Source organism: Cicer arietinum, chromosome 5 (assembly GCF_000331145.2).
Source record: "Cicer arietinum cultivar CDC Frontier isolate Library 1 chromosome 5, Cicar.CDCFrontier_v2.0, whole genome shotgun sequence".
In the NCBI taxonomy this organism is placed as follows: Eukaryota; Viridiplantae; Streptophyta; class Magnoliopsida; order Fabales; family Fabaceae; genus Cicer; species Cicer arietinum.
Window position 1 is genome coordinate 45,275,716 of NC_021164.2, and position 14,796 is coordinate 45,290,511.

General features: G+C 32.6%; 1 protein-coding gene across 1 annotated transcript; it reads left to right on the forward strand.

Annotated features, from left to right (window-relative positions):
- The first annotated feature begins 2,022 nt into the window (after positions 1–2,022).
- On the forward strand, positions 2,023–14,379 carry LOC140920474 (uncharacterized). Its single transcript, XM_073368754.1, has 5 exons — positions 2,023–2,386; positions 2,499–2,518; positions 12,653–12,769; positions 12,857–13,183; positions 14,368–14,379. Exons 1-5 carry the CDS (start codon positions 2,023–2,025, stop codon positions 14,377–14,379), a joined length of 840 nt encoding a protein of 279 aa, XP_073224855.1.
- Positions 14,380–14,796: the final 417 nt, after the last annotated feature.

The following is a 14,796-nucleotide window of genomic DNA, read 5'->3' on the forward strand; positions in this document are numbered from 1 at the left end:
TATAATAAATATATATATTTTATATATAAAAAAACACAAAATATATTTTTTTTTATAATATATATATATATATATATATATATATATATATATATATGTATATATATATATATAATTTAAGATAAATATTTATTATTGATAAATATAAAAAAAACATAATAAATATTTGTGATTAATATATAAAATGAGATTTTTTTTATTTGAAGTATTAACTAAGCACGCATAAAATATGAACGACATGTGACTATACAAATTTATTGCTAGTAATTATGAAAAATTTAAAAGTAAAGGGAGAGCTAAACTCTTAATTGGTGAAGGTGTCGAAATATTCTCAAACATTGAAATGTTACTGGTAAGTGAGACCCCTCTCATTCTCAATCACAAAGAATGTATTGCCATTCGTAAGTTCGAACTACTATATGTCCACCATTTTTCTAATGGAACCAAGCTGTGAAAGAAACTTCTCTAAGGCTACATTTGGATCAGTCATTCTTGTGATTGTGAACTCAAAATATAGATGAGGGAAAGAATATTTTAACAAATGTTTTGACATTGCTTCATAGTTGTTTTTTGTTTTTGGAGGTAGCCTTCAATTTTTATTTTTATTTTTTTAATTTTTGCTACTGCTAGGGAGTATATGGATGAACGTTATGCAACAACAAGCCTTGGAATTGATCTAAAGATCTCTTTATCTTTTACTACAATATTCACAATTGAATTTTGATGATTTGCACTGAGGGTACTTGACCAAAGGATACATGTTTTAGGATCTCTTTGTTGAATTTAAACGTGAGTGATTAAGTGCCACAATGATTATAAATATAATAAATATTAAATATATAAGAGTGGTGACTCATATATCTAATAAGTTAAAGTTTTAAATTGAAATGTAATATAATGTCAAAATCTTTTGTAGTCTTAAAACATTTGGCAAAGCGGCTCTTAAAGAATTATCAAGTTCTAATATTAGAAAGTATTTTTCTATTGTGTTTTAGCGAAAATGAGGATTTAACTATCAATTTACAATTTTCTAAGGCTCATTTTGTGAATCCTTTTGTCCCGTAACATGGAAATAACATTGTAATCGAGGAAAAATTTGCATAAAATAAAATTTTATAAATGACTTCAATAATATTACTTTAAAAAACATGTCATTTAATACAACATTTAAAATTCATAAGTAAACTTTTATAAATAATCCTAATCTCCAGAGTCACAAGCACTACAAGAGAAAGTGGACTTTTCTAGGGCAAAAAACCGCTGATATATGCAAAAAGTCCTCAAAAGATGGACCATTTAGACAACTTTCCAAGGGCCATCACCCCCTGAATTTTGATATGTCGGAAAAATTGTCCTGCAGTTTTTAATAACAAAGTTGCTGGTGCAACACAAGGGTCAAAATTATATTGTAGTTAGTATTGATATGTCAGAATTATACTATAGTTAGTAATTTCGGGGGTTTATTGGGCTGTAGCTAGCTTGCACCGTCCTTTTTCAAATTCAATTTGTGGGCATGAGGTTGGACCATTTTTGTGTGGTCATTGAGATGAATTTGGAGAAGGGCCAAGTCGTTGATGAAGAGCGTGTGGGGTTGGCTAGTAGAATTTTTAAATAAGTTTTAGAGGCCGATTGTAAGTCTTGTGAGTTGGTATCCACTCCTTTGGTGGATATTAAAAAGTTTCAAACTCTTACCGCTACGCCAACTTTGAAAAAGAGACAAGAGGATTTTTCAAAGATGATGAGGCTAGAGAAATTACCTATTAAATAGTGAAAAGAGATGCTGACATTTATGGTGAGAAAAAAGAAGCGAGTTCACAAGACATTCCAACCAGAAAATCAAATCCAAGAAAGTTCATGTTCTTATGATTTAAGAGGACCCTTGAGTTGTGGGGATTGGAAGCATTGGGCTATTTTGAATAAAAAATTGGCGTGGTGGCGCAGGATATTTGGAGTTTTGGTAAAAATAATAATTGAAATCTTAATGGTGACAAAGAAGAGATAATTAAAAAAAAATATATGGAGATGGATGGGGGAGATAGACGCAATATTGGGGAACGGTGTTGGGGAATCTTCTTGAAGGAAGGTAGCGCATGGATAGTAGGGGGTAGAAGGGGCATAATGAATATAAATAGTTATAATATCAGAGGTTTGGGAGGTGTGGCGAAGAAAAAGGAAATTAGAGATTTGATTCAAAAAAAGAGTCCTGAAGTTTTGTGTGAAGGTTTGAGTGGGTCTTCTGACGTGTGTTATTCTTTTAAACCATCAATTGGTCGTTTTAGTGGCTCACTTACTCTATGGGCTTTGAATTGTGTAGAGATGTTTTCGTCTGTTATGATATTACATGCTCTTGTTCCAAAAAGGTTGTGGAAGTTATTTGGGGTTGCGGGTGAATGTGGTTAATGTTAATACTCCATGTGAGGTTCAATGAAAAATAGAGCTATGGTTACTTTTAACTCCCAAATTTGAGTTACAGTTGGATGCTTGTTGGTTTTTTGTAGGGACTTTAATTCTATTTGAGGTATGAAGAAATGTAAGGGAGTGGATGGTATTTCGAGACAGAAGGAGATTAACATCTTCAACAATTTCATTGATGAAAATATTTTGATGGATTTATCTTTAATTGGAAGAATAGTTACATGGTCTAGGTTGGATGGGGCTTGTATGAATCGACTCGATTGTATTTCAATGGGCATTGGAGAGAGGTTTGTTGGCTCATTGTCCTATTATGTTGTCTGACGAGATGGAGGATTGGGGACATAAACCATTTCAAATGCTAAAGTGTTCGACAAACTTCTCAGTCTTTCATGAGCATGTTTATAATCATTTGAAGAGTATGTCGTTTGTTGGATGGGGAAGCTTTGTTTTGAAAGAAAAATTAAAAGGAGTCGAATCATTTCTTAGGGACTGGCGTAAAGCATGACAACAAATAAAAGGACCAATTGAGATCTTCTTAGGATAGTATTAATCATTTGGATGTGAAGGGTGAATATGATAGTTTAGATGATGCATAGACTTTGAAGAGTTGACTTTTATCAGTACAATTATTTTCTCTTTCTAGATCTTATTGTAGTATTCAGTGGCAGGAATCAAAGGGTGAGGTGGCTAAAGGAGGGCGATGCTAATTTTAAATATTTTCATGGTGTGATTTCTTTTAAAAGAAGACATAATGCTATCTTGAGTATTAATTCTCGACGGACTCGAGTAAAAGGCATGGAATAGGTGAGAGAATCTATTTTTCATTATTTCCAAAATCATTTCCAATCAAGTTGAGCGAGGTGGAATCAAGTAGATAATTTTCAATTTCAACATGTTAGTGATGAAGATGGTTCTTAGTTGACTAGAATGTCTAGAGAAGAGGAAGTTAAGGCAAATGTGTGGGATTGTTATAGTTTCAAAAGTCTTGATCCTGATGGTGTCAACTTTGGATTTTGAAAGAATTTTGGGATGAAGTTAATTGTAATTTCATGAATTTTATATGGAAGTTTCATATGAATAGTAAGTTGGTGAGAGGGTCTAATTGTACTTTTATTGTTCTTATTCTGAAGAAGGAAAATTCTCAACAACTCAATGATTTCCACTTTATATCTCTTGTTGGGTGTATGTATAAATTTTTAGCTAAGGATCTAGTTAATGGATTGATAAGTATAGTTTGGAATGTCATATCAAAAAATCAATCTACTTTGTCAAGAGCATACAAATTTTAGACGACATTTTGGTGGCTAATGAAGTTGTGGATGAAGCGTGAAGAGAAAACGAGAGTTAATCTTGTTCAATGTTGATTTTGAGAAGACTTATGATTATGTGGAATGAGATTACTTAGATATGGTGGCATACAAATTCCCTGCATTTTCTTTTTTGCATTTCTGTCTATTTTATTTATAAATATATTTGTTATTATTGTGAGTATCCTTGGCTTCAATATATGTTTTTTTTTTTTACAATATGGATGATTTTAAATTTATTTATATTTTATTTCTTTCTTCACATATAATTTTGCACACATTTATGAGTGAGACCTTATACCAAGGCTGAGTGCAGTTTACAGAGTGGAAGGTAGTTAGTGATAGTCACGTCGAATATGCTTTTGATTTGCATAACGCAAGAACCTCATTTAGAGTGTGATTGTTATATGAACTCCCTCATGTAGGATCCTCTTCCTATGCGCGATTGCAATCTAAAATAGAACTTGGCTCTATAGACATTTGGTGAGAAAATCATTATTACCACCTATGAGATTGGTTACAAGTCCAATGACTTAATAGAATATCGTTATTTATTTTGAAAATTGTTTGTTTTTCCTTGGAAAACTTGAGTTTATTTAGTCACCAACATGTTGAAAGTTAGTGGCAAATTAGAGATATGAAATCTACAATGAATCCAAGCACATCAACCATAAGGTGGGCAATTTGTGGAGATTACTTGACAATCAAATTTGTTATATTATGTGATTGACAAAATATCATATTAAAGGCAAATACACCTTTAGCACTTAATGTTTAGCTCAATTTTCGTTAGGTTTTTTAAGTTTATTTTCTCTTGATTCGGTCCTTTACGTTATTATTTCTCAAATTAATGCCATGAAATGTGAAAATATAATCAAAATATCACAACGAGTTATACACGTGTTTAAATTTTTGTAGTGAAAATCAAGAAATATAGACAATTAATAAGATTTGACGAATATTTTATGAATGATTAGAATGAGGGACACATTGTTGCAACATTTGGTAGAGTTTCTAATGATCATAAGCTAAGTAACTTAAAGGAATAAATTCGGATAAATAAACTCAAATGACTTAAGTGGGGATTGAGTTAAAAAAACTTAAATGTTAAAAGAGACTTAAATGTTAAAACTTAAATGATCTAAGTGGGGATTGAGATAGAATAAACTTAAATGACTTATAAGTTTATTCGAAACATTCATTTAATCAACATGCCTGATATTTAGTCTACATTTCTTGATTCAATCATTTTCCCTATTTGTGCATATTTCCTCATTCTTTGAAAGTCTCATTGAGGCTAATTGGCAATCTATGACCGATCATCAAGTTATTTGAACACGCACTTTGAGTTCTATTGAAGAAAAAATCACAAATTGAACAAAAAAATAGAAATAAACTAAGCATGTTAGGTTGAAAACTCGTAAGAGCAATCTAAGTAAAATTTAGGGCACAAAAAAAAAAATAAAAAAAAAAGGAAATATAACTTTTTGAGTTTTAAACTCAAATTATGTTTGTTAAAAATAAGCAATCATGATTTAAAATGAAGTTTGGCCATCTTGCCCTATCAAAAACAAAAGAAGAAAACGTATCCTTTAATACCCCTATTGAGCCATAAAATAGAACTTTTTCTTCAATAATCCAAGACAAGGATCACTCCTATCCTTGGAGTTAGTACAATATTTTAATTACTTATTCCTAACTCACGGTATCAAAAGAAAAAAAAAAAAGTAAAAAAAAAAATCAATTACAATCTATGTGATAAAGCTTGACTGAAAAATCTGAAGAAAAAATGAAGTGAAATAAAATACATAGAGGGAGCCTTAAGCTTAAAAGATCATTGGTCTTAATTAAAATTTATATGATTATTATTTGAGCTTTATATATCCTTTCTTTCATAATCCTTATAGCCATTAACCATATAAAAAACCTAAATAAGTTCATTCTGATCAATAATTGATTGCTCAATTTCTTAATATTATAATCTTTGGACAAGATAAAAAATATACATTTGTATATTTGCTTGCTAAAAAAGAAAAAAGAAAGAAAGAAAAATAAATAAATAAAATTTCATAGGACTTGTGTTCATGAAGCTTCTTCAAATGATGAAGAATAGTTGGACAAAAATGGTGACCTTGAATACACAAAGACTTTTAGTTTGTCATAGCTTTTGAAATTCATTTAGTAATGGACGAATACTGGGAACAAACTTGACCTCCATTCCAAAGCATTCATTCTACATCAGTTCACATGTTCTATATTTCTCCAAAAATTAGATGGTACAATTCTCACTTCCTTTAGTCTTTTCCCACGACCCCATCATACTTCCTCTAGAGCAACGTAGTTTTTGTCCCCTTTGAACATTATGCATCCCCAAAGTCGTAAACATGGCTTTTCATACACTTTTCACTTCATTCGTATATTATGAGTATATCCAACATAGATCAATTCCTCCATCTCCCATTTAAGTCATGTATCTCATGTATCCACAAAATTCAAATAGGGTCAATTGCATAAATATTCGTTTCATCCCTACACTCTCTCGTCATATCTTCCTAGGGCAAAAAAATTTCTCGCCTTCTCAAGTTCAAAAATTGGTCAAACACAATCACTAATTCCATTTTCATATCATTTTGTCATCATTCACTACGCCAAAAATGACATTTAACAGCGCCCCTTTTACAGCGCTTGCTAAACACAAGCGCTGTTGTAAATATATTTTAAAAATAACGTAGCCTTTTACAGTGCTTTTGTTGATAAGCGCTGTTGTAGGTCATATAACGTGTGCGCATAACGTTATAAGGCTTTTACAGCGCTTGTCAAAAAAGCGCTGTAAAATGAAGCGCTTTCACGTATCAGTTACAGCGCTTTTTTCACAAGCGCTGTAAACACATGCGCTTTCAAATATTTGAACTACCTAATACAACGCTTTTTTCACAAGCGCTGTAAAATACATGCGCTTTCATTGAATTTAACTACCTATTACAGCGCTTTTTTCACAAGCGTTGTAAACTACATCTTTCAAATAATTATATACGTTGGAAACCCTCATATCCTCTACATCTTTCAAATAATTATATACGTTGGGAACCCTAATATCCTCTATGTATTGTGCGGCCATCTACGTTGTCTCAGGTATTTTTTACACATGATTTGTTATGTTTTGTTATATATATATATTTTTACACATGATCTGTTATGTTTTGAAATTGTCAAAAATTGTCAAAAACTCATACCACATGATCTGTTCTGTTTTGAAATTGTCAAAAATTGTCAAAAACTCATACCACATGATCTGTTCTGTTTTGAAATTGTTAGTTGATATTGGTTTCTTTTTGAAACTTGTTGATATGTTTTGAAAGCTTATTATTTTTGTTACTGCATTTATATAGGTGGTATAATATGGATAGGAAATGGATTTCAGCCAATCGATTGTCAAAAGAGTATGAAATTGGAGTGAAGGAGTTTGTTGAGTTTGCAGTGAAGAATGCAAAAGATCCAAATAGAGTAGTTTGTCCTTGTTTAAAATGTTGTTTTGGAAAACGTGTTAGAGAAGATGAATTAGAAGGACATCTAGTATGTAATGGAATTGATCAAAGCTACACATGTTGGATAAGACATGGTGAGAAAAAAAAAGGAAACATTAATTTTGAGAATAGTTCTACATATGCTTCAACTGATTTCGATACAGATACATATGAGCCGGACCGAGTTGATGAGATTGCAAAAGCAGTTGAAGAAGATCTTCGAGATTGTCCTAAAATGTTTGAAAGTTTGTTGAGTGATGCAGAGAAAGAATTATATAATGGTTGTACTAAATTCACAAGACTGTCAGCGATATTAAAGTTGTACAACTTAAAAGCGAGTAATGGATGGTCTGATAAAAGCTTTACGGAATTATTAACACTCATAAAAGATATGTTGCCAGATGATAATGAACTTCCCAGTCGAACCTACGAGGCTAAACGGATTTTGTGTTCTATTGGAATGAGTTACGAAAGGATTCATGCGTGTCCTAACGATTGCATTTTATTTCGAAACGAATATGAACTACTTAAGGCGTGTCCGAAATGCAATGTCTCTCGATATAAGAAGAAAGAATCTACTCCAGCAAAAGTTGTGTGGTATTTTCCTATAATACCAAGATTTAGGCGCATGTATCGCAGTGAAGAAGATTCAAAACACTTGACATGGCATGCAGATGAAAGAATTAGAGATGGAATGTTTCGACACCCTGCAGATTCCCCACAATGGGCAAAAATTGATCACGAGTATCCTGAATTCGGGATAGAGTCAAGAAATCTAAGACTTGCACTTTCTACTGATGGAATGAATCCACATGGTCTTCAAAGCATCTCACATAGCACGTGGCCTGTGATTTTGGTAATATATAACTTACCTCCATGGTTATGTATGAAGCGTAAGTTTATGATGTTGTCTCTGTTAATTTCTGGACCCAAACAACCGGGGAATGATATCGACGTATACTTGACTCCTTTAATTGAAGATTTAAAAATTCTGTGGGAGACAGGTGTGGAAGTTTATGATGGGTATAGGAAATAGTGTTTCAATTTGAGGGCTATGTTGTTCGGCACAATTAATGATTTTCCAGCATATGGTAATTTATCAGGATATAGCATTAAAGGTCAGTGTGCATGTCCTATATGTGAAGAGAGTACAAATTGGATGCGGTTGAAACATTGTAAGAAGAATGTGTTTCTTGGACATCGTAGATTTTTACCTTATAGTCATCAGTATCGTGGGTGGAGAAATGCATTCAATGGAAAATCAGAGAAAGGTAAAGCTCCTTTAGCACCGACTGGATATCAAATACTTGAAAAAGTACAAGGTTTGACCAATAAATTTGGCAAACCTTTTGCGGGAGAGCTGGTGAAAACTGGGTGGAAGAAAAAGTCAATTTTCTTTGAATTGCCATATTGGAAGTCATTGTATGTAAGACATTTCCTCGATGTGATGCATATTGAAAAAAATGTATTTGATAGTGTTATTGGTACGTTACTCAATGTTCCAGGAAAGTCTAAAGATGGCATCAATGCAAGATTGGACTTGGTCGATATGGGAATAAGAAACGAATTGGCTCCAGTAAAGAAAGGAAATCGCACATATCTACCTCCAGCCGCTCATACTCTATCTAGAAAGGAAAAAATTGTTCTATGTAAATTTCTACACGAAGTTAAAGTTCCAGAAGGATACTCTTCGAACATGAAAAATTTGGTTTGTACGAAAGACCTCAAGTTAAAAGGATTGAAGACCCATGATTGTCATATTCTAATGGAGCATTTGCTACCAATAGGTATACGTTCCATTTTACCTGAAAAAGTTCGACTAGCCTTAACTAGATTATGTTTCTTCTTCAGGGATGCATGTAATCTGAATTATTGTGATAAATATGCATGTAATCTGAATTATTGTGATAAATATGCATGTAATCTGAATTATTGTGATAAATATGCATGTAATCTGAATTATTGTGATAAATATGCATGTAATCTGAATTATTGTGATAAATATGCATGTAATCTGAATTATTGTGATAAATATGCATGTAATCTGAATTATTGTGATAAATATGCATGTAATCTGAATTATTGTGATAAATATGCATGTAATCTGAATTATTGTGATAAATATGCATGTAATCTGAATTATTGTGATAAATATGCATGTAATCTGAATTATTGTGATAAATATGCATGTAATCTGAATTATTGTGATAAATATGCATGTAATCTGAATTATTGTGATAAATATGCATGTAATCTGAATTATTGTGATAAATATGCATGTAATCTGAATTATTGTGATAAATATGCATGTAATCTGAATTATTGTGATAAATATGCATGTAATCTGAATTATTGTGATAAATATGCATGTAATCTGAATTATTGTGATAAATATGCATGTAATCTGAATTATTGTGATAAATATGCATGTAATCTGAATTATTGTGATAAATATGCATGTAATCTGAATTATTGTGATAAATATGCATGTAATCTGAATTATTGTGATAAATATGCATGTAATCTGAATTATTGTGATAAATATGCATGTAATCTGAATTATTGTGATAAATATGCATGTAATCTGAATTATTGTGATAAATATGCATGTAATCTGAATTATTGTGATAAATATGCATGTAATCTGAATTATTGTGATAAATATGCATGTAATCTGAATTATTGTGATAAATATGCATGTAATCTGAATTATTGTGATAAATATGCATGTAATCTGAATTATTGTGATAAATATGCATGTAATCTGAATTATTGTGATAAATATGCATGTAATCTGAATTATTGTGATAAATATGCATGTAATCTGAATTATTGTGATAAATATGCATGTAATCTGAATTATTGTGATAAATATGCATGTAATTTGAATTGAGTGTTTTATACTAATATGGCAGAATAGCAACAGATTTCATATCATAAGCTTTTGGAATCAAACCATACATACCATCTTATAGGGTTCCTTGTTATAACGTCTCACAGTTTGCTACTAATGTCACTTATATAATGTAAATTAAGTGCCAATTCGATTGGAATAAATGTCTGAGTTACAGTCATCCAAAATTGAACCCAAATAAAACCAACACAAAAATAACATACTGAGACCTTTTACATCGCTTTGTATAAAAAGCACTGTAAAAGACCCTTTTGAAAATAAGTAAAAATGACATTTTACTGCGCTTATTTGAAAAAGCGCTGTAAAAAGCTTTAAAAATAATATTCATCAGACACCTAACATGACTATCTCTAACATGATTTTCTTCAAACACCTTGTACGCATCATGGGAATCCCCAAAAACACATTGTTAACAAAAACATCAGACTCAAACCCATTTTTTGCAACATGGCAATGAACCTGAATACCAAGTTTCGATTTAAGAAGGAAAGGGAATGTAAAGAGATAAAAAGGGTGTTGAGGTAGAGATTGAATTGTGAAAGAGTAAGCTTTGATGTTTGTGAAGATGCATAAAAGGAGAAGAGTTTGGTGAAGAGGAAGGGATTTTGGTGGTGACCAGTTACTACTATGTGGGTTTTGCATGTTGAGCTTGTTTAAAAAATAACATAACAAAACACAAAAACAATAAGGCCTTTTATAGCGCTTATTTAAAAAAGCGTTATAAAAGGCTTAAAAAAAACATTCATATAACATAATAAAACAATGAGGTCTATTACAGCGCTTGTCCAAATAAGCGCTGCAAAATACTGTTTTAAAAATAAAATAAAGAGACCTTTTACAGCGCTTATTTGAACAAGCCTGTAAAAGGGTTTTATATATAACAAAATAAAACAATGAGGTCTTTTACATCGTTTATTGGGAAAAGCGCTGTAAAAGAGCCTTTTAATAAATTAAATAATGACGCCTTTTAGAGCGCTTTTTAAACAAGCGCTCTAAAAGGCCTAAGCCTTTTAGATCGCTTTTTGAACAAGCGTTGTAAAAGGGTTATAAAAAAGCGTCGTAAAAGGGTTACGTATATATAACAGTAACCGCTTCAGTTTCCTCTTCATTACGTAAACTTCACTATCATCTCAACCTTCATCGTTCTTCTCTTCTTTTGCAAACCCTATCATCCTGTCCATTACGAACCTTATTTCCACGATCATCTCCTTCATTTCGAACCTTATTTCCATCCAAGATCATCTCTCCCATTTCACACAATATATTTTCATTGAAATACGTAACCCTCATTACGTATTTCTTCAAACCGTATTTCTGTGAACCATATTTCTGTGAACTTTCTGCAAACCCTCTTTTCTTTGCATTTCGTCTTTCTTCGAACCATCATTATTCAGGTATTGATGTTATTAAATTTTTGTAATCATTAGAATGCATGTTGAGCTTTTTTAAGATATACTGATACATGTTGAGTTTGTTTATAATAATGCATGATCCATGTTGAGCTTGTTGATGTTATACTAAAGTGCATGTTGAACTTGTTGTAGTTAAATGGATACAAACAAAGATTTAGAAGTTCAAAATGAAGAAGTTGGCACCTCTAAGACTTACGAAAAAGAAGTCAAACGTGGTGCAACTATCATGCAAAGGGTGATTAAAGCACGGAGCAGTGGCATTAAATTTGAGGTATACTATATATACTCTGTTTGCTGTGTGTTTTTTTATCTTTTTTTAGGGTTTAGGGCATGTACTTACTATATGAGTTTATTAGGTTGGCTGGAACGAGAGTGGTCAGCCAGTTGACCCCAACAGCTCCATGTTTGTAAGCTACATTGGGGCTGTTGTTCGTCAAAATGTCCCAATAACAATAGACAACTGGAGAGATAAGGCGTTGAAGGATGCCAAAGATATCATCTGGAATGACATTCAAGTAAATATTTTGATCTACTCTTTTGTCATTTATAATGTTTTTTCTGTAAAATACATTACTTATGATTGTTTTCATTGCAGACCACTTTTGTTCTTGATGAGGAACGAAAGTCATATGTTTTGAGAGTTGCTGGGAAAATCCATCGTGGATTTAGATCCCATCTCTCAAATTTCTATCTAAAAGATAGAGAAGGAAACACAAATGCTGAACCTCCAAAGATATATCAACATTATATATCAAAGGATGAATGGAGTGCATTTGTTTCCAAACGTTCTGACCCGGCGTTTGTCGTAAGTGATTAATTTATTAGCATTTGTGTTTTATTATTCATATTCGTAGCGTATTTTAAATTTTTACACAATTGCTATTTTTTTTTTATATAGAATATTAGTAAGGCAAATCGCGAACGGGCAAGCAACCCAAAACACCCATACAAGAAATCACGTATGGGATATGCACGCCTTGAACAAAAAATTGTAAGTAATTAAACATCACTTGTAATTTGTATTATAAACTATAGTGTGTAACTAATTTGTATTATTTTGTTTATGATTTTAACGAATAGAGAAAAGACACCCAAGCCGATCAACCCTTGGGTCGTCATATCTTATGGAAGGAAGCGCGTGTTAACAAAGAAGGAGTGGTTGATAATGAAAATGTCAAGAAAGTTGTAGAACTTTGTGTAAGTATATTATCACTTTAATATTTTTTAATATTGTATTTTAAAAATGCTATTGAACTTATCTTTTTAATGTTACATGTATTTTAGGAAACTATTGAACAAAGTTCTGAAACTCAAGAGGGCAACAAGGATACGTGCAGGGACATTCTTGGGAAAGTGTTTAATGTCCCTGAGTATTCCGGTCGAGTGAGGGGGAAAGGATTTGGCGTAACTCCCAAAAGCTTTTTTCCTCAAGAGAAGCGCCAAAAACCTTCCAACGAGGAAGTATTAGAGAAGCTCAGAATCTTATCGGAGCAAGTGGCACTCTTGGTGAATACGAATAAAGACAAGCAACTTCCGGTTCAGCTCCAACCTGAAATACAAATGGAGAGTGAAACCGGGAGTTGCAACGTCGGTTTGAAGAGTATTCCCGAGGTAATTAATTACTTACTACTTACTTGCTTATGTAATTACTTATGTATTAAACAAACTTATATATTAACTGTACTTATGTTTTAACTATTGATGTAGGGTGTCACTACATGTGTCCTATACTTGTCCTCGCCGACTCAACGGAAGGTGGGAAAAGGAATATTGCACAATACTTCGGGAGAAGTATTGCACAATATTCCGATCCCCGCGGGCCATGTCAAAGTATCGCCTACGGTTGCTTTCGAACCAACTGCACCGTTGCCCATACCGGACAACGATGGAGATATGAAGTTCTTAAGCGACGCTATTGGCAGTTACGTGGCATGGCCCACACACCTTGTTGCCCTCGAAAAAAAGATTCCCAAGGACAAATCAGTTACATCTCCCGAAAAGGTTTGTCACATTTATTGCCTAAGGTTTTTTATTTTTTCAGATTCAATAAACTAACATTTTACCTCATTTTTGTAGGTCCAAATAAATAAACCACCCCTCAACGGAAGGTGGGAAAAGGAAAATTGTACAATACTTCGGGAGAAGTATTGCACAATATTCCGATCCCCGTGGGCCATGTCAAAGTATCGCCTATTGTTGCTTTCGAACCAACTGCACCGTTGCCCATACCGGACAACGATGGAGATATGAAGTTCTTAAGCGACGCTATTGGCAGTTACGTGGCATGGCCCACACACCTTGTTGCCCTCGAAAAAAAGATTCCCAAGGACAAATCAGTTACATCTCCCGAAAAGGTTTGTCACATTTATTGCCTAAGGTTTGTCATTTTTTCAGATTCAATAAACTAACATTTTACCTCATTTTTGTAGGTCCAAATAAATAAACCACCCCTATAGCCAAAAAAAGGCAGCAAACCTCAAAAATTGGAGGTTAATAGAGCTGCCAAATCACAAAGGCCCGAGGGTAATAAAAGTCAGCCACGCCTTGGTAAATACGGGGCGTGTCTTGACATTCAAATAAAAAGGAACATGGGCAGCAGCGACGATTCGCGCATCGTACACATGAATAAAGATATATTTGGAGATGAGTATGTTGAATATCTCGAAAAGGAGCACATATACGAACTTCTCGAACATAAGGAGCTCAGTGCTACTGTAATCAGCTTATACATAAGGTAAAAAATACTTTTAATTGCATTTATTGGTAACTAATCTAGTTTAAAATGTTCATTAAAGGTTTTTGTATGAGAAGGTCGTGTGCACGAGGAAATTGTCAAATAAATACTTATTCTTGTCTCCGCATAAGATGTCGATGTGGAAACTCGATCCAGACAATGTAAAGAAATGCATTGTAGATATGTTTTTAGGAAATATAGAAAATGATAAATTGTTCTTCGCACCATATAATTCAGGGTACGTAATTTTATCTTTTTTAATTGATGAGAATTTAATTTATTAGTTGTGTATAAACAAAATTGCTTAACCAATTTTTTGTTGTTGTAGGGCACATTGGGTGCTATTTGCAATCAATGCGGTCTCTGAAGTTATATACTATTTGGATCCCGTGCACGACAATTACAGCAATCACCCCGAAATAAAGACTATGCTCGACACGTAAGTAATATTCATTTATTTCTTACATATATATATATATATATAATGTGT

Bases quoted from the DNA above. Each gene is read 5' to 3' on its own strand.
- LOC140920474 (XM_073368754.1), top strand. From the start codon at position 2,023: ATGGATGGGGGAGATAGACGCAATATTGGGGAACGGTGTTGGGGAATC. The intron at 2,519-12,652 runs GTATGAAGAAAT...TTTAACGAATAG, and splicing joins GGACTTTAATTCTATTTGAG to AGAAAAGACACCCAAGCCGA. The intron at 12,770-12,856 runs GTAAGTATATTA...CATGTATTTTAG, and splicing joins AGAAAGTTGTAGAACTTTGT to GAAACTATTGAACAAAGTTC.